At 41.7% G+C, this 27,584-nt stretch overlaps 1 protein-coding gene across 1 annotated transcript in view; it reads right to left on the bottom strand.

Moving 5' to 3' along the window:
* LOC148515262 (chloride anion exchanger-like) overlaps positions 1-27,584 on the bottom strand; it is an 84,306-nt gene that overhangs the window by 39,778 nt on the left and 16,944 nt on the right. The window contains exons 3-9 of the mRNA XM_088480252.1: positions 26,777-26,887; positions 26,464-26,636; positions 23,417-23,581; positions 20,202-20,354; positions 11,239-11,321; positions 2,614-2,761; positions 517-630 (exon numbers count right to left, since the gene is read on the bottom strand). Of these exons, the coding sequence (XP_088336378.1) occupies positions 517-630; positions 2,614-2,761; positions 11,239-11,321; positions 20,202-20,354; positions 23,417-23,581; positions 26,464-26,636; positions 26,777-26,887 (947 nt within the window). The remainder of the gene's footprint in view (positions 1-516; positions 631-2,613; positions 2,762-11,238; positions 11,322-20,201; positions 20,355-23,416; positions 23,582-26,463; positions 26,637-26,776; positions 26,888-27,584) is intronic.

Genomic DNA, 27,584 nt, shown 5'->3' with positions numbered 1-27,584 from the left:
AAATACTGGCTGCTTTTGTATGTAGCTCACAAATACTGCACAGCTTTATTACACTGCACTTTAGATGTCAGTTTGGACACCTCTCTCCCAAATCTAACTCTCTCTGCACATTCTATATCTGCCCCACCTGCAGTGCAGCATGGTTTCACCAAGATGATCAATTGAGTGAGATATCTCACTCTATTTCCAAAGCTGAATCAGTCCCACAGGCTGGTATGTGGAATAATGTGTTATATATTCACTGCAAATAACACAATGCTATGCTCAATGCTATATGATTGTCATTTCAGTGTATAATAATCTTTTAGGCAAATAAGTACAATGTTACCTGCCAATGCAGACTGTAAAAACAACACTTTTTGTGATTTTGAAAGAAAAATAATTAGATACAACTCTTTTGCTGATAAAGTCTTAATTGTATCTGTATATTGAGGGACCTGTTTGAAATTAATATACCTAGTACATAATTTCTTATTTTAGATATGAGTTATTAATAAATGGTAGCACTTTTAATACCTGGGTTTTGCCTCCAGTACTTTCTTGTACAGATGACCTTGATAAAGATGTACTTGCAGCAAATCCTTTAAATGACCCACACAATATGTTACTCACTCCAAATGCTATTAATTCCTGTAGCAGATATTGAAATATTACAACAATTATTTTCTAGCAACACTGCAATGCCTATACACACTAACAACCATTGACATGGGTTACAAAAGCAATGCAACTCAAGGTTGATATGTATTTTATACTGGGTGCATCTTAATCCCATGTAACTATCACAGTTAAAGCATGGGAAAAGAAAATGTGTAAATAAAGCAATCCTTAAGGAGTGACTACATACTATACAGTATATAATATAACTTCAGCAATACAATCTGGATAGAGAAAATATGAAAAAAGGTAATATATACACACAACACAGAACAAAATACAGGAACACTTTAAAAACATTGGGGTCTATTCACTAAGCCTTGGAAAGAGACAAGTACCAACCAATCAGCTCCTGTCATGTTACATACTGTGTTTGAAAAATGACAGTTAGTAGCTGATTGTAATACTTATTTTTCTCCACTTTATCTCTCTCCAAGGCTTAGTGAATAGACCCCTTTTTCAGCCCAAAGTCCTAGATATTTTCCAGGTGTTAGAGGCTAAAGCATTGCTTTGCTTGGACACAGGGGGGCAGTAGTAGTTGCATAAAGAATTTTACCTGCTTCATACTGTATCTTTCTCAGGTTCACAGTGATGTTTAAAATGCAAATTACGCTGTTTTTTTCTATTTGGGAAAAGTAAACTATATATACTGTATCAAACAAACAAAAATGGCAGCTGCTCAATCAATCTAGCAGTACTAATCAGGTGCATGAAAGGGAGGGGTCATACTAAGTGGAAAAAGGAGGGGGATTTAACCCCCTATTGTACCTCAGCACACTGAATAATACCTGCAACAATATATGAAGACTATATGGTCATAGAAATTCAGAGATATTAGTTGCATGCATTTGCAAATACATGGGAGGCTGCTGGGCCACGTCATGGCTTCTCTGTTACCAGCAGTCCCTAACACTAAGGGGTTCACGTCCAGGGCGCAGTGCACCCCAAAAAACGTCCAGCCCAGGACCCCCCCAGGGCATCACACGAAAATGGAAAAAGAGTGACAGTGCAGTGTAAAGTATAGCTGACCATATTTCTATGACCATATAGTCTTCATATATTGTTGCAGGTATTATTCAGTGTGATGAGGTACAATAGGGGGTTAAATCCCCCTCCTTTTTCTACTATATATACTGTATGTATAACAAGTATATATTAAAAACACCTGACCTTGGTGAAAGATGCAATGCAAAGGGCAGGCTTGAAGGCATGTGGGGATTGATTCGGTGATATATGAAGGCGGCATTAGTATACAGCCTTGGTATTAGGTACAGCCCTGGTCCTGCTCATATTCTCAATATGCACAATGCACCTTTATTGAAAGGTTGTTAAAACAACTCACATCTCAATATATTATTTTGCCATAAATTAAAATAACAGTCTGAACACAACTTAATTATGTGAGGCCATTCACTGAGGGTTCCAATTTTAAATACATTTAACACCTATTTTCTATCACCACAATATGGCTGTAAGTAGACACATTCTGATGTAATCTGAATTTGAAATTCATCTTCAATTTTAGACATAAAATCACAAAAAATCAGCAATCAAAATGTAATATTTTCATAAAGTTTAACAATTTTATAAAAACATCATAAGCTTAATCTTAATGTTTCAATGTACTCGTCCAATGTGAACAGATCACCAGATTGCAGAACTATAATATTAAAAATCACAATAATAAAATAGTGGTACTAATAAGATTAGACATCTGTAGTGCAATTACTCTTGAATGTGCAGCAATTTTCTGGTGGAATATTTGAAGATAGTTTCTTAAATAGCAATTTAGACTTTCACAAATAAAAAGGCCTAAAGATACATAGGACAGATAGACTGTCATTTAGCATCAATCTTTCTGACTTTTCTCTACTGTATGTTCCTCTCACTCCATCATTCACATTCACTAACTTAACAAATCAAGTTTGTCTTGCTGCTCTGAAAAATAGTCCTTACCTGATTGCCATTAATAGTGTAGTTATGCTTGATTGCATAAACTTTACCAACAGAAAAGGCCACAGCAAATCCAACAATAGCAATGGAAAAAGAATTGGCAATGGTTGCTTGAAAAATAGATATGCTTGGTGCTACTGGAATCTGAAATCTGTGTAGATTAATTTTTTTGTTAGTAAGAAATTAAAACATTTACCAAGTGAATTTGTTTATGATTACATATTGGCTAATTACACATATTTTTAAATTTTCCCTATTTTCCTCTAGCTTTTACATACCAATTGACTTATGGGGGGTATCCACTTAGCGATATACAAACGAGTGCACGATTGTGACATTGCAATTGTGCTGTCGTATGTATAGCTAGTGATGTGCCTAGACTGAACGTTCACTCGTTCAGTCCCGGCACATCCCTCATCCCCGCACATGCAGAACCTGATGAGATCGTCAGGTTGACCTGCATGTACAGGCGATGTCGGATGTCGGAAGCGACCCGCAGGCACGCGCATCGCGGGTCGCTTCCGTCCAAAACATGCCCGATGCATGCATGATGCATGCGCGATTTGCAAGCGATTGCACAATAACGACATCGTTATTGTGCAATCGCTTGTTTAAATCGCTAAGTGGATAGCCCCCATTAGTGGGAAGTGGGCACACAGCTTACCAAATGCTGTATTCGTGTTCAGTGCAGCACAGTAGCACATTGGTTAGTACTGCTGCTGCTGCACAGTGCTGGGGTCACCAGCTCAATTCCTGATCAATTTTAGGGTGGGCAATAAGTGGCCCTCCAGCTGTTGTGGGACTACACATAACAGCATGCCCTGCCAGAGTTTTGCTATAAAGGCATGCTAAAACTGTTGCAGGGCATGCTGACAAGTGTAGTTCAACAGCAGCTGGGGGGGCACTTACTGTATTGCCCACCCTAGAATGTAAGCTCCAACAGGTGAAGGACTGATGTGAATGTAAATATCCTCTGTACAGCCCTGGGTGGTGCTACATAAATAAATAATATAGCGTAACACAGGATTTCTTATACATGGTATTCCATATTAATCTTTTGTGAAACTAATAACTGCCCAAACTCCTTTTCTCTCTATGCTGTAAGAATCTTCCGATGTTTATAACATAGCTATAATAGGTATATATACATGAAATAAGCAAACTCACACAGAGATAGTAATGTGCATTTACAAGTCTGTGTCCAATAAATAGTCATGCAAAGGAAGGCTACAAGTGATAGTATTGTGGCTCTACTTGTGTTCAACATTCCAGGGAGTTAATACAGTGTTTATGGCCATTCACCCTAGCATGCTAAACTGTAAGATTAATTTAAGTGCAAATCAGTGGGCATGCTGTACAAATGGAGTTTTGGGAGCTCACGTGACTATTTTTGAACATTTACCAGTTTTTATAAGGAAGTGAATTAATTTGCAGGCTAAGATGCTCATGTCTGACTCTGTACTGTTGCAAAATATGGATGGTATCTTCTAATGAGAGGAACTGGGCAAATATGAACGATCCTTCATAACGTGGAGTTAGCATTATGAATGCTTATTGTTATACACCGATGTGCAAAATTGCAATGTTGTTATGTGGGACATGATTATTTGCGATTCATGGGGCAGAGAAGGTAAACAGAGGGGGAGGGATATCCCTTATTTAGCAACAGACTGAAAGCATTGTTATTCCCCAAAGCCTTGTATTTGCGATATACATTGTTGGAGGGATGGATTCAGGGCAGCAGCATATACATCATACATATCCAGGAGCTCTAATACTGTGTGTATATATATATATATATATATATATATATATATATATATATATACACAGTCAGGTCCATAAATATTGGGACATTGACAGAATTTTCAGATTTTTGCCTCTATTCACCACCACAATGGTTTTGAAATGAAACAAACAATATGTGCTTTAACTGCAGACTTTCAGATTTAATTTGAGGGTAATTACATCCAAATCGGGTGAACGGTGTAGGAATTACAACAGTTTCAATATGTGCCTCCCACTTTTTAAGGGGCCAAAAGTAATGGGACTATCAACTCAAAAGCTATTTCATGGACAGGTGTGGGCTATTCCCTTGTTATTTCATTATCAATTATGCATTTGCATTTGGAATCAGTTGCTGTCAACTCTCAATATGAGATCCAAAGAGCTGGCACTATCAGTGAAGCAAGCCATCATTAGGCTGAAAAATCAAAACAAACCCATCAGAGAGATAGCAAAAACATTAGGTATGGCCAAATCAACTGATTGGAACATTCTTAAAAAGAAAGAACGCACCGGACAGCTCAGCAACACCAAAAGACCCGGAAGACCACGGAAAACAACTGTGGTGGATGACAAAAGAATTATTTCCCTGGTGAAGAAAAACCCCTTCACAACAGTTGGCCAAATCAAGAACACTCTTCCGGAGGTAGGTGTAAATGTGTCAAAGTCAACAATCAAGAGAAGACTTCACAAGAGTGAATATAGATGGTTCACCACAAGATGCAAACCATTGGTGAGCCACAAAAACAGGAAGACCAGATTACAGTTTGCCAAACAACATCTAAAAAAGCCATTACAGTTCTGGAACAACATCCTATTGACAGATGAGAAAAAGATCAACTTGTACCAGAGTGATGGGAAGAGAAGAGAAGGAAAGGAACTGCTCATGATCCAAAACATACCACCTCATCAGTGAAGCATGGTGGTGGTAGTGTCATGGCATGGGCATGTATGGCTGCCAATGAAACTGGTTCCCTTGTAATTATTGATGATGTGACTGCTGACAAAAGCAGCAGAATGAATTCTGAAGTGTTTCAGGCAATATTATATGCTCATATTCAGTCAAATGCTTCAGAACTCATTGGACAGCGCTTCACAGTGCAGATGGACAATGACCCAAAGCATACTGCAAAAGCAACCAAAGAGTTTTTTAAGGCTAAAAAGTGGAATGTTATGCAATGGCCAAGTCAATCCCCTGACCTGAATCCGATTGAGCATGCATGTCACTTGATGAAGACAAAACTAAAGGGAAAATGCCCCAAGAACAAGCAGGAACTGAAGACATTTGCAGTAGAGGCCTGGCACAGCATCACCAGGGATCAAACCCAGCGTCTGGTGATGTCTATGCATTCCAGACTTCAGGATGTAATTGCCTGCAAAGGATTTGCAACAAAGTATTAAAAAGTGAAAGTTAGATTTAGGATTGTTTAGTTTGTCCCATTACTTTTGCCCCCTTAAAAAGTGGGAGGCACATATAGAAACCGTTGTAATTACTACACCGTTCACCTGATTTGGATGTAATTACCCTCAAATTAAATCTGAAAGTCTGCAGTTAAATCACATCTTGTTTGTTTCATTTCAAAGCCATTGTGGTGGTGAATAGAAGACAAAATATGAAAATTCTGTCAATGTCCCAATATTTATGGACCTGACTGTACATATATATGGGGGAAAAGGCATTTCGAGAATTTTCATATATTGGCCTCTATTCACCACCACAGTGGCTTTGAAATGAAACAAACAAGATGTGCTTTAACTGCAGACTTTCTGATTTAATTTGAGGGTAATTACATCCAAATCAGGTGAATGGTGTAGTAATTACAACGGTTTGTATATGTGCCTCCCACTTTTTAAGGGGGCAAAAGTAATGGGACTATCAACTGAAAAGCTATTTCATGGACAGGTGTGGGCTATTCCCTCATTATTTCATTATCAATTAAGCAGGTAAAAGGTCTCTAGTTGATTCTAGGTGTGACATTTGCATTTGGAATCAGATGCTGTCGACTCTCAATATGAGATCCAAAGAGCTGTCACTATCAGTGAAGCAAGCCATCATTAGGCTGAAAAATCAAAACAAACCCATCAGAGAGATAGCAAAAACATTAGGTGTGGCCAAATCAACTGTTTGGAACATTCTTAAAAAAAAAAGAATGCACCGGAGAGCTCAGCAACACCAAAAGACCCGGAAGACCACGGAAAACAACTGTGGTGGATGACAGAAGAATTATTTCCCTGGTGAAGAAAAACTCCTTCACAACAGTTGGCCAAATCAAGAACACTCTCCAGGAGGTAGGTGTATATGTGTCAAAGTCAACAATCAAGAGAAGACTTCACAAGAGTGAATATAGAGGGTTCACCACAAGATGTAAACCATTGGTGAGCCTCAAAAACAGGAAGACCAGATTAGAGGTGGCCAAACAACATCTAAAAATGCCATTACAGTTCTGGAACAACATCCTATGGACAGATGAGACAAAGATCAACTTGTACCAGAGTGATGGGAAGAGAAGAGTATGGAGAAGGAAAGAAACTGCTCATGATCCAAAACATACCACCTCATCAGTGAAGCATAGTGGTGGTAGTGTCATGGAGTGGGCATGTATGGCTGCCAAAGGAACTGGTTCCCTTGTATTTATTGATGATGTGACTGCTGACAAAAACAGCAGAATGAATTCTGAAGTGTTTCGGGCAATATTATATGCTCATATTCAGTCAAATGTTTCAGAACTCATTGGACGGTGCTTCACAGTGCAGATGGACAATGACCCGAAGCATACTGCAAAAGCAACCAAAGAGTTTTTTACGGCTAAAAAGTGGAATGTTATGCAATGGCCAAGTCAATCCCCTGACCTGAATCTGTTTGAGCATGCATTTCACTTGATGAAGACAAAACTGAAGGGAAAATGCCCCAAGAACAAGCAGGAACTGTAGACATTTGCAGTAGAGGCCTGGCACAGCATCACCAGGGATGAAACCCAGGGTCTGGTGATTACTATGCATTCCAGACTTCAGGCTGTAATTGCCTGCAAAAGATTTGCAACAAAGTATTAAAAAGTGACAGTTAGATTTAGGATTGTTTAGTTTGTCCCATTACTTTTGGCCCCTTAAAAAGTGGGAGGCACACATAGAAACCGTTGTAATTCCTACACCGTTGACCTGATTTGGATGTAATTACCCTCAAATTAAATCTGAAAGTCTGCAGTTAAAGCACATCTTGTTTGTTTAATTTCAAAGCCATTGTGGTGGTGAATAGAGGCCAAAATATGAAAATTCTGTCAATGTCCCAATATTTATGCACCTGACTGTATGAAATGCAATAAAGACAGTCTCAATGTTCCTGCACCATTATGCCGAAATGAAAACATTAATTAGTCAAAACCAAGTATCCGATTAATTTAGGAGAAAGCTTTAACGCAGAAAGGGTATTTATCCTAAGGTGTTAGTCAGATGCAGTTGAGGTCACATTGTTACTTTTGGGGGGCAATTTTCAAGTCCGAAATGAAGACGTGCTGCGTGTGCTCATTGTATAATGCCTTTTAAAACGGAATCTGTATGATTTACCGCCAGATGCAAGTCCCTAGCCTAACCCTAACCTCCCGGGGGGGGGTGCCTAACCCTAAGTTTCCCCCGGGAGCCCTAAACCTAACCTTCCCCCCCGTGGCTGTCCACACCCGGCGCCCGGCATCCCTTCGGTCAGGATGCCGGGCGCCGGTCTCCCGGCGTCGGTAAAATGACAGGCTTCTAGATTTAGACGCCTGTCATTTAACCCTCGCCGGGAGAAAGCAGTCGGGACGCCGGCTATCATGGTTAGGTCCGCCGGCTTCCTGACTGCATACCTTTAAAACAAACCTCCTTCTTTTTATTTCTTACATTTATAAGAAGATAATTAAGAAGCTATGAATCAATACATTTCTCATTTTCTTCCCCAAAAGGTAAAAAAGGTAAAAACTTATATAAGTAGTATATTTTAGGAGTATATTTTAGGAGTAATTTGCATTAAAAAATTATCAGGAGGATGGAGACGAGCTTGAGAGTTGAAACGAATCACCAGTTCTTTGATAGCCAAGATTTTCAGAATTGAGTCACTCACCACAATGAAGGCCAAATTGGAAACTATGCTGCCATCAATAAATTCTACTGCTTGATTCTTACATGTTGCGGTAGCCAAATGGCATGAAATGTTCCTACGAGTTGCAATAGGCCTTAAGCAGTTTCGGTTCACCTGCCCCTTTCAGGCCACATGCCCAAAAGTCTTTCAAACGTTCTTGCTTGTACTGATAGCACTGCTAATATTCTCATGATAGCCATAGTTGTATTGCACATTTCAGATTAGAGATCTGCTGAATGATGCCGCTTAGGACTGCTAATATAAAAAAGTCCAGATTTTATGGCAGGGAAAGGTAGTCAGGAGAGGATAGGCAGGGGTAAAGGAAAGGAAAAGGAAAAGGAATAAAAGAGTTTGTATATGGTTACCATTAATTTTCAACCCAATTAGGGAATATTGAATTTAGTGATTTGTATTATGTCAATACCTCGCCGCCCCCTAGGAATAAGGGACTGCGTATCCCACATTCCCCCCCCCACTCCAGCACTTGCACTTTATACTTTTTGTCTACAGTATATGGTGTTTTCAGTGTCAATTTATTCTTATGTATAATCTTTATCTATAAAAGAAGAAATTTGTTTGTGGGCAAATTTCTTCCACAGCTCTCAAGGAAATGCTTCCAAATCTTACATAGTTAGTAAGCTATTAGACCACATAGCAACAATGCAAAATACGACAAAGCAACAGAGCAAAAAATCTTATATTTAAAATTCATTGATCTGTTTGTTTGTTTGTCTGTCCGGTTATGCATTAGGACACCCCTGCAATGAATGGGATGAAACCAATGTGAAGTGGTCCAGTTGGATCCTGGCCAGGTTTTAGGGGAGTTAGGGTCCTGCCAGACCTCCTGTTGATGTACGCTGAGCAGAACTTAGACCCGGGTAGCTGGGAAGAACTTAGATCCAAGGAGCCTGTTCTTGGCCTTCCACTGGATGGATTTAGATGTAATCTTCACAAGGGGGTGGTAATTTGTCTGGTATGCCTAATGGAGTGGTTGGGGTCCCAGTCAGACCTCACGGTGGCAGGGTCGTCTTAACAGCAGTGTGGGCCCTGGGCAAAGCAATGCACTGGGGCCCCTATCCACCCATTCACGGGCAAAAATGTAAATGGTCAATAAAATTAAACCCTCCTGCATGCCCATCAGACCTCCCACACATGCAGAGAGACTCTGTCTGACTGGTCTGAAGCCGACGGATGAAGTGAAACTGGGACTGAGGTGAGTACTCATCACCGGGGAGGTTAGAAAAGAATACAGTGCACCGGGGTCGGCTTATAAAAATATCACAAATTCACCAACTGGTCGCAGCTGCAGGGGGGCATGTTGGCAGGCCCCTTCAAGCTTCGGGCCCTTGGGCAACTGCCCAACAAGCCCAATGGAAGAGATGGCCCTGCACGGTGGAGTGCACCGGGCAGAACTTTGACTCAGGGAGTCTGTTCAGACCCGGGGAGCCTGTTCTGAGCCTTCCACTGGAACGATTTGGACTAAAACTTCACAGATTGGTAATTTTGAATCGCTGAAGAAATACTAAGGAGTTGAGGTCTCGCTGGTGTACACTAGGTAGAACTTTGACCCAGGGAGCCTGTCCTGAGCCTTCCACTGTATGGATTTGGATAAAAACTTCACAGAGGGGTGGTACTTTGTCTTGGATGTCTAATGGAGTGGTTGGGGTCCTGGTCGGACCTCACTGCGGTGTGTACCAGGCAGGACTTTGACCCAGGGAGCCTGTTCTGGGCCTTCCACTGGATGGTTTTCGATGACATCACATTATAAAACTTAATTACTTGAAGATTAATATCCAGGCAACGCCGGGTACTTCAGCTAGTGTTAAATTAAAGTTACATTTTAAGTATGTCCTGATCTCCTATAAGAGTGCCCTATGTATAGAGTTATTTTTTCCTCAGCTTGAATAACTATTCAGTTTCTTTAAGCAGCGCCACCATAACCTCAAATTAGGTTGTGACATTTTAGTCCTCTTATTAAAGGAGAGTGATTCTATTATAGATTAGAATTAATTAATTAACCTGTGCAGTACATCCCTCTTCAATCGTCTAGGTGTAAAATGTGTCTGATGTACACCTTAAATAAAACCCGGTACCCATGCTACTGATGCGGAGCTAGATACATCTTGAGATGCAGCATAAATATGCTATTGTTATGTGGCTTTTTTTTTCTGATGCTTTTAACTTCATTGAAGAAATTGTGCTTCTGTCCTTTTTTCTCCTTTTCAGAAAAAGGTCAAGAATCATCTTGATAGACACTGGGTTTTGCCAACTGGCTGAAAACTTTATAAGGGGATGGGGACGGGATGCCGGTACTCGGGATCCCGGTGGTCAAAATCCAGACGACGGCATCCTGACAGGATTAGGATTCTGACACCTGTTCGTAGGTATCCTAATCCTCCCCCTCTCCCTACCCTAACCCTCCCTCCCTGATGCCTGAACCTAACCTCCCCCCTGGTGCCTAAATCTAACCTCCCCCTCACTGCACCCTAAACCTGACAATTATCTTCTAAGTTCCCCCCCCCCAAAAAAAAAAAAGTTAGACAATCATTTATAATTGTCACTTCTGAGAGCTGCAATGAAACATTTCAACTTTCTGAATACTTCTTAGAAAAATATTTCAGCATTAAAATTTGGTTCATCAAAGGGATTGGTACATGGGTCAAACAGTTACAGTAAATCAGCTGAAACTTAACACTAGGGTAAAGTTTTGCCTTAAAAGTTAAACAGGTACTTACCCTTTTTGTATAGGTCCTACAATATTTACATTATATATCCGTTTGAAATTAAATGCATAGGACACACCAGCAATAATTATTGTCTGCAAATAATGGAAGGACAATAAAAATAATTGACAATTAAACTATCTATTTTCAGTTGAAAATATATTTAGAAGGGCTAAATCTGAATATTTAACATTCTTTGGAACAGTAAATAAATGGGAGTTCAGAGATGATTATGGCAAAACAGGCTTATATAATCACTTGGCATGTGCACTAGATCTGAGGCCAGATATTGGAAAGGCAAAAGCATACATATCACTGAGCATTGCATTGTAAGGGCCTCATTTATTTAATATTCCTTACCACAAAACTAAATCTTATTTATGTAGATCTGAACTAAGGGCCTGATTCAGAGCCGCTCGTTAGCGGCTGCTCGTTCGCTCTGAGCGATGTTTGCACAACTGCGCATGCGTACGAATTGTAATACGCATGCGCGAACCAGTCTGTGCGGTGGAAAATTGTTTGTTCGCTAGATAGCGAGTGCCTGCTATTTTGAGTGACAGAATGAGGCGTATGTGGGTGGTAACAGGGGAAGGTGCTTGAAAACGGGGAGTGGAGATCAGAACGCAGGCGTGCTTAAAGGTCAAAGCGGGCGTTTTATGGGTGTGCATAATTAAAACAGCAGCGTCATCAACCACGTCAGTTGGGTGTCTTTTAGCCAAAACTGCTCGCAAGATTGCGGTAGGAAAAACCAACCACAAGACTAGCGAGCAGTTCATACGCTGTTCGATGTACTCGATTAATCTAATAAATAGCGGACATGACATATGATGCGAGCGGCCAGGGGGCGTTTTTTTCAAATAAACGAGCGCATGTTTTGTTCGCTCGTTCAGACATGGAGGCGTCAACAGACTGCAAGGAGCGAACGGTTCATTTGAAAAGCCACCCACTTTTTCTGAACGAGCGAGCGCTAATTGCGAGCGGCTCTGAATCAGGCCCTAAATCCAGTGTTTTATTAAATTATCCTGCATTTATAAAAGTATATATAAAATACCATTTGCTCAGGTTTTTCCGGGATCGACATCACCCAGAGCAATTATTTTCTTATCCCACACTATGCTTCCTCGCTAATCCATACATGTGACAAAATGGGGTGCTGGTATCTTCAAAAAGGTTAAGCCAGCAAAAATCACTTAAATGGTCCTTGCCACTGTCACATGATACATCTCTATATTTTTTTCTATTTACCCTTTCTCCTCTATCTGTTAGATTTGAACATATGTGTATGCCAGGAACTCATAGGGAGCATAGTCATGTTTTCTTTTGTAATGTGTGTCTGTCAATACTTTGATGCTGTCACACAGTGGCGTAACTATAGAGGGTGCAAGGGGTGCACTTGCTATAGGGCCCGGCAGCTTAGGAGGCCCACCGGCCCTGCAATCAACCGCCTGCATCCTGCCGAGTCATTTTTTATTTTACTTTTAAAACTCAGGTGGCCGGGCAAGCGATCGGGGGAGGGGTGTGTGCGTGTCGGAGCAGACTGTAGTGTCATTCACTGACACTGTCCCTCCACCCCCCACACCTCTGCAGTCTGCAGAGCTAGCTTTCTCGCGAGATGATGTCATCATCTCGCAAGTCTCCCTCCTCTCCGAGCGTCGGGCGAGGAGGACTGGGAGGGACTTGTGTGGTGCAGGTGCAGCGTCCATCAGTTAGCAAGAGAATGGCTGCTTCAGTATGTATACACTCTGGTTGAGACCTGAGTTGGGGGAGCCCCTTAAAAATGTTGCTATGGGACCCACAAAGTTTTAGTTACGCCTCTGCTCTCACACCAGAAATGTAAGAAGTATACTGATAATAATAATACAATTCCCATGAGAGAATAGAGATAGATAGCAAAACAAATTTGAGTATTAACCCCTCTGACTCATCCCTGCTTCCATCCAAGGGTAATCCCTTGTTTTCTCCATTACAGATTATGAATTATATTTGGTTAATTACTAAAGAGGGATTAGTTGATGCTGTTCTCAGACTATAAATCAAACAGACACGGGAGAGATAAAAGTATCTACGAGGAGAAGACTGACACAAAATTGTAGAGCAGTACATTTTCTGGTGTACTTAGTGCATATCATAGAGGAACTTTGTCTCCCCTACTGTGTTACCTCCTACTGTGTTACCTCCTGGTCCTAGCAACGGGTCTCCCATGGTGGCGGTCAGGTATGTTCCCACACACGTCTTCTCTCCCGTTCTGCTCTGGATCCCAGCAGCTTAGTGTCATCTGCCCGCTGCTGGTCTGGAGAGTGTAGTGTACGCCTGAGTCTTCTCTCTATTTTCAGGAGGGCATTACAGGAGATGCCGCATCCATGTGCGATAATCTCCCGCCGACACCAGATGATTGATCCTAAATTGTTGGCTTAGGATCAATCATCTGGTCACTGCACAACCAATGACAAACCAGGAATCTCCTTGTGGTAGCATAGCAGCTAATCCCCAACAGTCCAGGATTATATAAGGAACCTCCTGGCAGGCTGCTGGTGCCTGTGGTTTGTTGTCCATATCCTTCTACAAGCTGTTACAGAATTTCTTCAGTTTCTTGTGGATATGGACTTCCAGCGCAATTTCCATCAACAGCGATCCTGGCTCCAGCTGATCCGGTTCAATCCCGGTTCAATCCCGGTGTCCAAGAATTCTGATTCAATCCCGGTATCCAAGTATTCCTGTTCAATACCAATGTCCAGTATTCCGGTTCAGTCCTGGTGTCCAGTATTCCAATTCAATCCTGGTGCCCAGCATTCTGGTTCAATCCTTGTGTCCATTCAATCCCACTATCCAATATTCTGACTCAATCCCAGTACTCAGTGTACCAGAGTCCAATATCAGTCATTCCACTTCCCTCTCTGCCACTTAACTGTATGAGGAATAGTTACATAAGACCTCCAAGCTTCTGCCCAGACCTCTCAGACGTCATTCCACCCAAAACCCTTGGTTCACAACCAAACACAACCAAGACAGTAAGCACTGGCCGCATGGATTCGGCAGGCAGTGCAGGAATTAATTCAGACCGTCTGCAGACCATCGCAGCTCATCTGAAAAGTCTAGAGGCAACTAAGCAGCAGTTGATTCTGGGTCTACAAGATCTCTTAATATTTTCAGCTTCTTGAACTTTTAATCCTCCAATTAGTTCTGTTGCGGCAGCTCCTCCTTCTACGTCTCAGCTTCATTTGCCAACATCAAAAAAGTTTGATGAAACCTCAAAATTGTGCCATGGGTTTCTCAACCAATGTGATGTGCACTTCACTCTACAGGGCGGCCAGCTTCCCAACCACCAAAACTCGAGTCACCTAAATTGTCTCCTTACTAACAGGTCATGCTTTGGATTGGGTATCACCATTATGGGAAAGATCAGACCCACTACTAAATGACTATTCTGCGTTCATCTCTTCCTTTTGGAAAATATTTTTATTGAGCCTGGTCAATCCACTTCTGCCTCTGGGGACATTATGAGACTGGCAGGGTAGCAAATCTGCAGACCAATATATTGTGCAATTTCAGACTCTCGCTTCTGAGCCCCAGCTGAACAAGGAGCATCTTACAGCCACATTCTGGAATGGTCTCTCAGACAGAATCAAGGATGAACTTGTCTCACAAGACCAACCCGCCAGATTAAATGACCTGATGTCTTTATGCAACACAGTCAATTCACGTTTTACGGAACTTCTTCTCGCTCCAGTTCTCCACCATTAGAAGAGGAACCTATGCAAATCAAATTAAGATTTCTGCTAAGGAACATCAGAGACAATGGCAACTCAAGCTCTGCATGTACTGTGGGGAGGCCAATCACACCCTAGACTCTTGTCTTAAACATCTGGGAAATGAGTGCTCCTAATCTCCAAAGGAGAGACAAGGTTATGAGTGTTGAGCCCCTCTCCGCAGAAGAAGGATTCCATCATCAAAGTCTCTATTGAATTCCCCTTCGGTATCTATACCTTAATGGCTCTCTTGGATTCAGGAGCAGCAGAAAACTTAATTTCAGCAGATTATGTGGAAAACCATCAAATATCTACAGAAGACCTACCTCAAACTCTTTCCTTATCTGCGGTTGATGGAAGCTTAATTCCTCACGGTTCAGTCTCCTTATGTACCAAACTCCTGACATTTCGAAAAGGAGTTCTGTATTCTGAGCATATCTCTTCATTCGGTTTATAAAAAGTAGTTCTTCTTTGGTCTGCAGACTCGTCTATTGCTGAGAAATTTCCTTCCCAATACCACTAGTAAAAGGATGTCTTCAGCAAAGGTGACACTGACAAATTACCAACCCATCATGAATGGGATTGCTCCATTGATTTAGTTTCCAGAAAGTCACCTCCTCAGGGCTGTACTTACCCGCTTTCCATTCCCAAAACTGCTGCAATGTCATCCTATATTAAGGAGAATCTTGAAAAGGGGTTTATTTGCCCATCCTCCTCACCTGCTGGAGCAGGATTCTTTTTTATCAAGAAAAAGACAATGACCTTTGTCCCTGTGTAGACTACTGTGGGCTTAACAATACAACCAGCAAAAACCACTATCCACTGCCTCTTATTACTGAATTATTCGAACATGTCAAGGGATCTACTATTTTTACTAAACTTGACCTTCGAGGGGCCTACAATTTAAACTGCATCTGTGAAGGAAATGAAAACTGCTTTTAATACCAGGGATGGGCACTATGAGTACCTTGTGATGCCTTTTGGTCTCAGCAATGCCCCAGCAGTGTTCCAACATTTTGTCAATTATATTTTTCGAGACCTTCTCTATCATTCTGTTGTGGTGTACCTCGATGATATTCTCATCTTTTCTCATGACCTTCACACACATCGGAAGCAGCTTAAAGAAGTTCTCCAATGGATGGAAGTAATCATTTATATTGCAAGCTTGAGTAGTGCATCTTTGAAGTTCCATCCATCACATTTTTGGGCTATATCATATCTGGAACAAGTCTTCAAATGGACCCTGAGAAAGTAAAAGCAATTGAATCTTGGTCTGAACCTTCTTCAATAAAAGCGACTCAAAGATTCTTAGGGTTCGCTAACTATTATTTGAAGTTTATCCGTGGGTACTCCACCTTGGTAGCCCCCATAGCTGCCATCACACAGAAGGGTGCAAACCCAACTCAATGGATTCCAGAAGCAAAATGAGCAATTTCAACTCCTTAAACAGGCGTTCATTACTGTCCCTGTTGTCCAACAACCAGATGTTGCACGCCCATTTATCGTGTAGGTAAATGCATCTACTGAGGGAGTAGGAGTAATTCTTTCTCAAAAGTCCATATATAACAAGCTTCATCCCTACGGATTCTTTCCAGAAAATTCTATCCAATGGAACTACCCAATCAGGGAAAAAGAACTTCTTGCCGTAAAATTGGCATTTGAAGAATGGAGCTATCTTCTCGAGGGTTCTCAATTTCCCATCACAGTATTCACGGATCATAAGAATCTCCTTTTCCTAAAAACCATGCAGTGTCAGTCACCTAGGCAAGCCCAATGGGCCTTATTCTTTTTGCGCTTCAATGTCAAGTTGACTTTCCGTGTTGGATCTCAGAATGAGAAGACGGATGCTATTTTATGCTCTTTGTCACAAGAGGAAGATTCATCTCCAGAGGAACTTTATCCAATTCGCAACATATTTGTGTCCAGCAATGTGTCTGAAACTCCTCCACTGGGAAAAACCTTTGTGAAGCCTGAGCTACAGAAAAAACTAATCTAATGGGGATATGCCTCTCAGTTCTCAGGACATGTTGGTGTACAGAAGACTCTGGAATTCATCAAAAGATCATACTGGTGGCCGGCCATGAGAACAGATATTGAAACTTTCATCGCCTCTTGTGTAAAGTGTGCTCAGCACAGAGTTCCACATCAAGCCCCTGCAGGTCCTCTGCATCCTTTATCCAATCTAATTTGACCTTAGTCCTATATTTCAATGGATTTTGTGACTTATCTTCCACCATCTAAAGGGTTCAACACAATCTGAGTCATAGTTGACTGGTTTTCAAAAATGGCTAATTTTATTCCTTTGTCTGGACTACCCTCGGCTCCACATCGGGCCCAGTTGTTTATCTCAGAGATTTTTCATTTACAAGGCCTCCAGTCAATTTGTTGTTAGATTTTGGATATCCTTCCAGTGGCGGCTCCAGAGGTGGGACTGCAGCGCAGTTCATAGTTTAAATAGGAGAGCCACATCAACTGCCAGTTAGTTACAGCCAGAGATGTTTGGCAGCTTTTGAAATGGCAGTTTGTGTAACTCCCCTATTTGAATGTTGGACTGCGCTGCAGCCCCACCTCTGGAGCCGCCACTGTATCCTTCTGTTCAACTCTTCAAGTCAAACTTATTCTCCACAGCCTATAACCCTCATTGTAATGGCCAAACAGAGCGTATGAACCAAGACCTTGAAACTTTTCTATGTCTATATTTCATCATCTCCAGAAGATTAGGTAGAACTACTCCCTTGGGCCAAATTCTTCCACAATAATATCTATCATACATCTTCTGGGTCCATCCTAGAGTTTCAGTTGCTTCTAGCTTTTGATGTACCTGCAGAAAGTTCATCCTTACAAAGATTTGCAAGAATCAGGAAAGAGGTTCATGCTGCCCTGAAACAATCTTCTATTCTCTATAAAATATTTGCTGATAGGAGAAGGAAGGTGATACCTCAATTACAAATTGGTTACAAAGTATGGTTATCTACACAGGATCTTCAGTTACGAGTACCCTCAATGAAGTTCGCACCTTGTTACATTGGGCCATTTCCAATCATAAAAGTCTTAAACCCAGTTGCTTACCAACTTCAATTACCTCCTTCACTTCAGATACCAATCACCTTCCACATCTCAATACTTAAATCTCTTGTCCTGAATTGCTGCCAAGCTACTTTCCTAAAGGGGCATAAAGTTTGGACTTAACGGAGGAGTCGAATTTGAGATTGACAAGATTTTGGATTTGCGGTTCTGTTATGGGCGACTTCAGTACCTCATAGACTCATAGTCCTGGCTCCAGCTGATCCGGTTTAATCCCGGTATCCATGTATTCTGGTTCAATACTCTTGTCCAATTATTCCGGTTCAATCCCGGTGTTCACTATTCCAGTTCAATCCCGGTGTCTAGTATACCGGTTCAATCCCGGTGACCAGCATTCCAGTTCAATCCCAGTGTCCAGTATTCCGGTTCTATCCCGGTGTCCAATAGTGAAACTCAATCCCGGTTCTCAGTGTTCCAGAGTCCAGTATCAGTCATTCCACTTTCCTCTAAGCCACTTGACTGTATGAGGAAAAGATACATTAGACTCCAAGCTTCTGCCCAGATCTCTGACGTCATTCCAGCCACAACACTCAGTCCGGGTCCACAACCAAACTCATTCATGACAAACATATGCGGTTAATTCCCAGACATCCTGGGGCCAGGTCCCCAACACTAAATGGGCATTATACTGATCCACCTTTTTTCTCTGGTGACACCTGAGCCTGTCCATCATGTCCTCTTGGATATCCCACCACTTCTGTATATTTCTTACTTCATTCTTCCAATGACTGCTGACCCTCTTCCTCCCTGATCACCTACCCCCATGTCTGACTAAATAATTTCTCACGTGCCCATCCTATCCTCAAGAATGCCCTTCTATGTTCTATAAGACTCTTACCCTCCTCTAACTCTTCAGCCTCTGGAATTCCCAAAGTTTACCCCCCCTTAATGTGTGCACCCATTGCCACTGTAGAATGTAAGCTCTTGTGAGCAGGGTCCTTTCTCCCTCTGTAGTATCTATGTAATTATGTAATCTGCGGATTATAATTATCTATATTAGTTGTCTGTAACTCTTCCATGTTCCATGTAGCATTTAATCTTGCTGCATGTTCCATCCACTAAGTATGGCACTATGGAACCCTTGTGGTTCCATATAAATAAATGATCGTAGTAATAATAATAATAATATTAATAATAATAATAATAATAATAAAAATCCAGCTAATTTCATAATTACTACACCATTGAAATATTACTTCCCCAAAGGCAAATTAACATCCTAATTGTTGCTGCATATTTTATGCACTGAGTAGTCATAGGAAGAGGAATAGATTAGTAGGTAAATCCAAATTTGATGTGTGAAATTCCTCCTCCTTTGTTGTACTGCACATGCCCAGTAAAAGAACATAGTATTTTGAGTTGCAAGCAAATTACAGTTGAGGACCCTTCTGTTTTTAGAGGCGGATTAAGGACATGATCATGTAATTAAAGTACAATAAGGGCATGTACACGTAAGTGCGACACACAAATCTGATGATGCAGCCTAGTCTTAGCTGGTCTAATCTACAGTTATTCCTGTAAACAGACATATCTTATGTGAGGTATGAGATCCCTACTGCAAAGATACATGCAGATGATGAGCAAATGAGTGATAAAAGCATCTGTGGTGAAGAGGTTAATGGAAATAAATACTCTTATGTGATCTTTATTAAGCTTAAATCCATCAGATTTTTGCAGGAAATCCCTGTTGGGACGCATCCATTTACATTTGTATATTTTTCTGGATGCTATATAATACCTGTAATTTACTTGTCATATTTAGATCTGAGCAAAACCATACAGTAGGTACCAGGGTCAGTGCATTATCGGGCTCCATAGCAACTTGGGTAGGACCCGAGTGATGCCACTGTATCCTCTGCACCACCTCTGCACCCCACTTTGCTGTGAAGAGAGAAGAGAGGGGGCCTCTTCTGAGCAAGCTCTGCCAGCACATATGCTAAGAAGAATACTCTGTTCTGCTCTTTAGCGATAGCCTCTGGATGTTATGTGGAAGTCACAGGTTTGCAAGCAGATTCCTCCAGATGCCATGGTGGGGGAAGCATTGGGCCCCTTTATCCTTGTACCTATAGCAGCTGCACCACATGCATCCACAGTAGTTCCTCCACTGATAGGTCCTATATTGTTGAGTAAGAGCATGGCACTTACCATTATGATTTCTATAGGGATTGGCACAGGCAGTTTTGACTTGAAACGATTGTTGAGTTCTTTCACAGTGTAAACAAAGATCATTACAATAATTGCAATTACAAGATCAGCAATATTGATTTTGTTAATTTGAGAAAAGATACTCTCCAATACCTGTAAAAGAAAGATAAATGTCTTCAGAAAAACAAAATGTCACATGGATTTTTAATTGGTAAAAAAGATCAGAGCCCAGATAAGGAATCAATCATATAAAATACTGACTTTTGCTGAAAATAATTGACCAAGATTACTACGAAAATGTTCAAACAATGGGCCTGATTCTGGTTGGATCGCATGGCTGTGTTCACATGCAGCCAGCCGATGTTTGCATTCTGCACATGCGTATAAGACGCAGTACGTGTGTGCGAACTGGCCACTGCAATTGGGAAGCGATCGCAGTGAGCACACAGAGTCCACAGTGATTGACAGGAAGTGACCGTTTGAGGGCTGTTACGGGGGGCGTGCCAGGGCATTTCAATGCCGTTACACTGGCAGAGGTCTAGATGGCAACATTAAGGTTAGCTGTTTCTGCGGTAGGGTCAGGTCATCAACTGTGCGGATGGTTCTGATGTTACTCAATGTTACCGTTGTTTTCGCTGACTTGCAGATGCATGAAGTGGGCGGCTTTATACAGTGATGGGCGTCTTGGTATAGTGATGCGGTTGCCGTGCGATTGCATTCATTAGCATATTTTTTGCAGAGAGCGGGTGCGTGCAAACGCAGCCTTGCGAACCAACCTGAATTAGGCTCAATGTACCTACCTGTCCCACTTGGTAAGATGGACAACCCCTTTTATGGAACCAAATTAGGGAGAGTCCTTTAGGAACCAGGAAAAATTTAGGCCCACACTGCTTTTTTTCTGTAGGTCTAGTTATTGTCCTATTACATTTTCAGGGCTATGTCCGCTTTCCTGTATGTATGAACACCCCAGCAAAAGAGAATGCACATGGTGGAAATGGAGTAACACAATAGGCACATGCTCTAGGTATACACATAAAAAACAATAAGCTCTAAAAATCTGCATGTAAAAAAGCTTATTTACTTCTATGGGTCTGATTCGGTGTTAAACGCAAACCCAACGGTTTTCGTAGAACTCCAATGTTTGATGATCAGCGCATACAAAGGATCTGTACTGCACATGTGTCAATATGTGTCTGCGACAATATGTGACATGCTGAGGGGAAGTAGCAGATAAGCTGCCCACATACATGTAAAATTAAAGCAGCACTACCACCTTCTAAAAGCATACTTGCCTACCCTTACTTGCTGGAGCCACCAGGCTGCATCTGCTAAATTCCTAAAGTGAAGTGGGCGTTACAGACGGCCTATGATGCAATTCATGTTGTTATAACCCATCACTGTGGCTCCACTTCCCCTTCACAATGCTGTGAATAGCGGCATTGTATAGCAGGGGGTTGGGCCTATGATGTTGTGCCCACAGACCTGCCTACCTCCACCACACCCCTCGCACTGCCCCCTCCTGGAGGCCAAATAGTCGGCAAGTATGAATAAAAGTGCACCTTACTGATATTCTAACTAGGGAGGGAGGAAGCAGTTGTATTAGTGCATAGTCTTCCTCCTTTCCTAGGCTGGAAATTCTTCAAAGGTAACTGACTTTTAATGGCAGCAGAAGGGGCGTGTGAACTGGAAAACAAACCACAAGTGATGATTGGAGCTTGTGATTTGTTCACCTGTGCACACCCTCCACTTACCCAAATTGTAGTCAGAGCTTCTGCATGACCACCTATTACTAGAGATCTGTAATGTAAAGGCATTAGGCTGCAAGTACTTTTTGAAATCTCCTGTATTACTCTGCAATGAAGGTGTGTGATTCTTTATATTAAAATATGTATTCCTAATGAATACTAAATTCATGACATCTCTGTGCACAGATAATACAAATGTATAATAATACAATTTACAGAAGATTATATAATTAGAGTACCTTATATGTGTATAATGGAAATTAAGGGCCTGATTCAGAGCCGCTCGCAAAAAGCGAGCGGCTCTGAATCAGGGTGGCCGCTTTGTTTTAAAAAACCCAGCCTCCTGGCCGCTCACCAAGCTGTGGGTGACTATCCACAGGTTTAGCAAGTGGCCAGGTGATGGTCGAGACCATCGGGCTTGCGACGAGACCCATGTGGTAGGGTCTCGTCTGCCGCAAGCCCCAGTGAGCTTCCGGCTCTAATAGAGCCGGAAGCTCACTACTGACATCACTCATGATGTCAGTAGGGCCGCCCACAAATGGCAGGCGTTCCTTCAGGAACGCCTCCGTTTGTCCAGCCACCCTTCCACCCCGCCTACAAAACGGGGCAATCTGTCGATCAACATCGACAGCCGCCCCGTTTGTAGCGAGCCCCGGAGTGGGAGAATTTCTCTCTCGCTCCGTGGCTTGCGCACGCATGCTCAATGCCCCACCATTGACCCGCTTGCAAGCGCATAGCACTTGCGTGTGGGTCAGAATCAGGCCCTAAATTCACTAAGTGAATCAATAAGTGAAAAAGTTGAAATTATGTGCTGCACTAAGGGCCTGATTCAGCGATTACGCATGCAACCAGCCGATTGTTGCATACTGCGCATGCGTATGCATTGTAGTATGTGTGTGCAAACCAGCCACTGTGACTGTACAGATACATCGCAGAGTGATTGACAGGAAGTACCGTTTGGGGGAGGTGATGGGAGGTGGTCAGGGAAACGCAGGTGTGCCAGTGCATTTGAACACCATTACTTGTGGTGCATAAATTGTCCACTGTGGTGCTATACGCAGCTTGGGCTTCCACTGCGTGCAATGAGGTTAGCAATTCCGGAGTAAAGTCAGACCTTGTGCAAGTGTGTGTGAGCGGCCGATGTTACCGATGTTTTCGCAGTCTTGCAAAGTATTACGGATGTGTGTATGGTAAATTGGGCGTCCTTGTTTGTGCTCCGATGGCATATTAATCGCAATGGTTTCGCATATCATCGCAGTGAGACTGCATGCGTAATCGCTATTGTAATCGCAGTTGCGATCCGTAGTGAATCAGGCCCTAAGTGCAGACTTTTCCATTACCATGCCGTTCAGCAACAGTTACAATTGCTTCCTAGTGCCACCGAGCAACAGTAAGCACTCAATATGAACTCTCTAGTAAATAAATGATTTGGAACAGCAAGCATATACATAAGTTCCATAAATTACTTACATAAAAGTTTGCAAATGGCCCGCCATATGATGGGATTTTTATTCCAAAAACATATTTAAGTTGTGACAACACAACTTCAATGGCGGCTGCAGTTGTGAAACCATTGATTAAGGGCTCTGATAAATAGATGACTATGAAGCCAACCTGAAGGAGTCCCAAAGCTAACTGGAAAAATACAAGAATGTCAGAACGTTATTACAGTAGTGTTGCATGGTTGTTTAAAGAACATACAGTATATGGTAAAAAGATCAGCAGGTACATCATCCATGTTATGCATACAAGGATCATTTCAGCTCTGGTTCTAAATATTATGTTCAGAAGGAAAAATAGTAGGTCTATTGTTGGAGTGCTTCTGGGAAAATCTCTACATTTTTGCATAATAAACAAACTTTACTGGTATGCATTAAAACACATTCAAATATTTATCTACTATCTGGGATACTCTGGTGGGCACCATGTAGACCTCCATAACGCTGACGAGCTTCAAACAGAGCCAAAAACCTAATCTGGGTCAAACTTGAGGGACCTGCTGTAAATGCTGCGTGAGTGGTCGATGTGTGTTGATGGTACCGATGTTTACACAGAAGAGTGACAGTGGGCGGATGTGAGAAAGCAGCAGTGGATGTCTTTATGCTGGCTGAGCTTTGGCAAGCATTAGCATATTTTAGCAGCTGCATTCTGTGCAAATTCGTAGTTGCGATCACAATTGCGATCCATACCGAAATAGGCCCTGTGTGCCAAATATGCCCTATGAAGTATTCTGGAGAGTTTTTCATTGATTGTATATTATTATTTATTGCAAACTTAATTATTAATTATAAATTGTATTTTGTTAGCCCTGTGTACAGTAGGTTAGTGGAGAGTATTTAATTATGCTAGAGATATCAATCCCAGGTACTATCAATCAATTATCAGTTTTCAGAACTTAATATTGGTCTGAAATCATATGATCCCTTCCAAAACATCAAGGGGTTTACTTACTAAAGTGCGAGTTTTTAGAAGTGGAGTTGTTGCCCAGAGCAACCAACCAGAATCTACTTAACATTTATCTAGCCCCTTCTAGAAGATAATAGCTAAAATCTGATTGATTGCTATGGGCAACATCTCCACTGCTAAAAACCCACACATTAGTAAATATACCCTTAATGCTGGCCATCCACTATACAATTATCTGTCAGATATCTGTCCAATCTGGCTGGTTGGAATGAAAACCTGGTAATGAATGGGAGCAAATTACAGTTGATCATATGGTTTTAAACACTGGAAAACGGACAAAAAACAATTGTTCAAATTGATTAAATTTGTGTGTTTTAACCAATTTGTCTGAATGACCATTTTTGTCTGTTTTCCAGTGTTTGAGAGCACATGGTTGATTGTCATTTGCTCCCATACATTACCAGACTTTAATTTCAGCCAACCTGATTGGACAGATATCTGACAGATAATTGTATAGTGTATGCCCAGCATTAGTGTTTTAATATGATTTTGGTATAATACTATATGTCTGTCATGGGATCACACTGGTTTCTTCAGTGCTTTGATTGCTAGTTTATTCTAATGGTACAATTTTAAAAAATGTGACAATTTTTAAAATAGCTCTTCACACAGCAACAGTAACAATTGCTTCCTAGTACGGTTGAGCAACAGTAACAATTGCTTCCTAGTGCTTTTCAGCAACAGTAACAATTGCCTCATAGTACAGTCCAGCAACAGTAACAATTGCTTCTGAATGCTGCCCAACAACAATAACAATTGCTTCCTAGTGCTGTTCAGCAACAGTAACAATTGCTACGTAGTGCCATCCAGCAACAGTAACAATTGCTACGTAGTGCCATCCAGCAACAGTAACAATTGCTACGTAGTGCCATCCAGCAACAGTAACAATTGATTCCTAGCGTGGACCAGCAACAATAACAATTGATTTCTAGTGCTGTCCAGCAACATTAACAATTGCTTCTAGTGCTGTCCAGCAACAATAACAATTGTTTTCTATTGCTGTCCAGCAACAATAACAATTGCTTCTAGTGTGGACCAGCAACAATAACAATAGCTTCCTAGTGCTGTCCAGCAACAATAACAATTGTTTTCTATTGCTGTCCTGTAACAGTAACAATTGCTTCCTAGTGCTGTTTAGCAACAGTAACAATTGCATCCTAATGTGGCCCAGCAACAGTAAAAATTGCTTCCTAGTGCTGTCCTGCAACAGTAACAATTGCCTCCTAGTGCTGTTTAGCAACAGTAACAATTGCATCCTAGTGTGGCCCAGCAACAGTAACAATTGCCTCCTAGTACGATCCAGCAACATTAACAATTTCTTCCGAGTGCGGACTGACAACAGTAACAATTGCTTCCTAGTGCTGTTTAGCAACAGTAACAACTGCATCCTAGTGTGGCCCAGCAACAGTAACAATTGCTTCCTAATGCTGTTCAGTAACAGTAACAATTGCTTCCTAGTGCCAATCAGCAAAAGTAACAATTGCCTTCTAGTCCCATCCAGCAATAGTAACCATTGCTTCCTAGTGTCATTCAGCAACAGTAACAAAGGGGGAAAGTGACATTGCAAGAGCCCAAGCTGCCAGGAGATACCACCATGCCTTCAAGATGGTGTTACCATGCCCCCTTGAGTGGGCAGCATAGTAAGTAATAAGGGCCTTGGTATACACAACCAACTGACCATGGACATACACCCATAGGCGTGATGCCACCCACTTGTACAGGGCTTGAGAGATCTCCTGGCACCCCTGTACATGGATTGTGGAATAAAGGGGTACACCATGCAAAAAAGACTTCCACTTATCCTTCAGTTTCACAGCAAGTAGAATAACAGGAGTCTTATGTAGGTCTCCCTTGGTTTGGAGACAACCTCAGTGGCACTTGCAACAGTTTCTTCAGCACTGTATAAGGTTGTAAGTCAGAGGCTAATTGAAATACAATTTAGGACACATAGACAGACGTAGTAGCAAGGAAGGTATTTTAGGGGATTAAATTTACTTTACAAGGAGATCTCCTTTAAAATGTCCAACTATAATACAATGACATCCACTGACCTGAATTATTCCAACCAGAAAAGTTAATGATGCTGCCACGATTATTCGTTGATCATTAAGCAATTCTTCAGAAGTGGCATTGGTTACATTAGAGTTTCCGCTGCCTGTTGCCTCACCCGGTACAAGAGTAGCCACTACTGAGCCAACCATGAGACTCACAACAGGGAATGGCCCTGTAAATATGATATATGAGTTTTTATATATATATATATATATATATATATATATACAGGATAGATAGATAGATAGATAGATAGATAGATAGATAGATGGCCAGCACTTGTCAGCAATATATGTTTTACATATAACTTACCAGCAGATAAATGTTTGGAAGTCCCTAAGAAGAAATAGACCACAACGGGGAAAAAAGATGTGTATAATCCATAGCCTGGGGATACATTGGCAAGGAGAGCATATGCCAAACCTGAAACATACAGAGTAGAAAAGTTTTACTAACAAAAATATATCTTTTTTTATTTTTTTTAGGGAAACATTGACAGTTCTCTTCAAAGCTAATGAAATGTGGTCTTTCAGCGCAAATACTGTACCATTGTTTGAAGTCATGTACCTATTCTTGTGTTAATGTGCATATTAATATGTAGCGTTCCCGCAAAGCTGTTTTTAGCGGAATGCTGCGCCCTGCCTGATTTCACAACAGCAGAATGTGCCCTGTCCTTTTGGTGCCACAATAAAACAACACGGCGGGTGCCGTCCCCACCCATGGGCTGCAGTGTCCTGCGGGTGGGAAAAATTGCGGTGCTGCAATCACCGCCGGTGAGAGACATGAGAGCTTGGGGCAGCCCAGAGTGTCTGAAAGTGCTGGACACACCCCAAGATTCATTAAAATGGGGCATGTACAAAAAACACGCCCCCTGTTCTGATGACCAGGCCCCCTTTTTGGGCACGCACGCACCTACGACATGCACAGGAATGCCCTTTCTAGGTCTGGCGCCCTGCCCGTCACCGGACCTAGTGTGTATTTCTGTGCATAGCTGGCAGTTAGCTAGGAACATCTCAATATCTGAAACTCCTCTTTTGAGAAGGCATAAACTTTGGACCCATATTATGGGAAGCACATCATAATAGTGGTAACTTGAATGGAGGTGGTAACTCAAAAGAGA

The sequence above is a fragment of the Taudactylus pleione genome, unplaced genomic scaffold (genome assembly GCF_031769625.1).
Source record: "Taudactylus pleione unplaced genomic scaffold, aTauple2 ptg000251l, whole genome shotgun sequence".
Lineage (NCBI taxonomy): Eukaryota > Metazoa > Chordata > Amphibia > Anura > Myobatrachidae > Taudactylus > Taudactylus pleione.
Note: the sequence above shows the minus strand (reverse complement) of the source record. Positions and strands in the feature narration are given on the sequence as shown.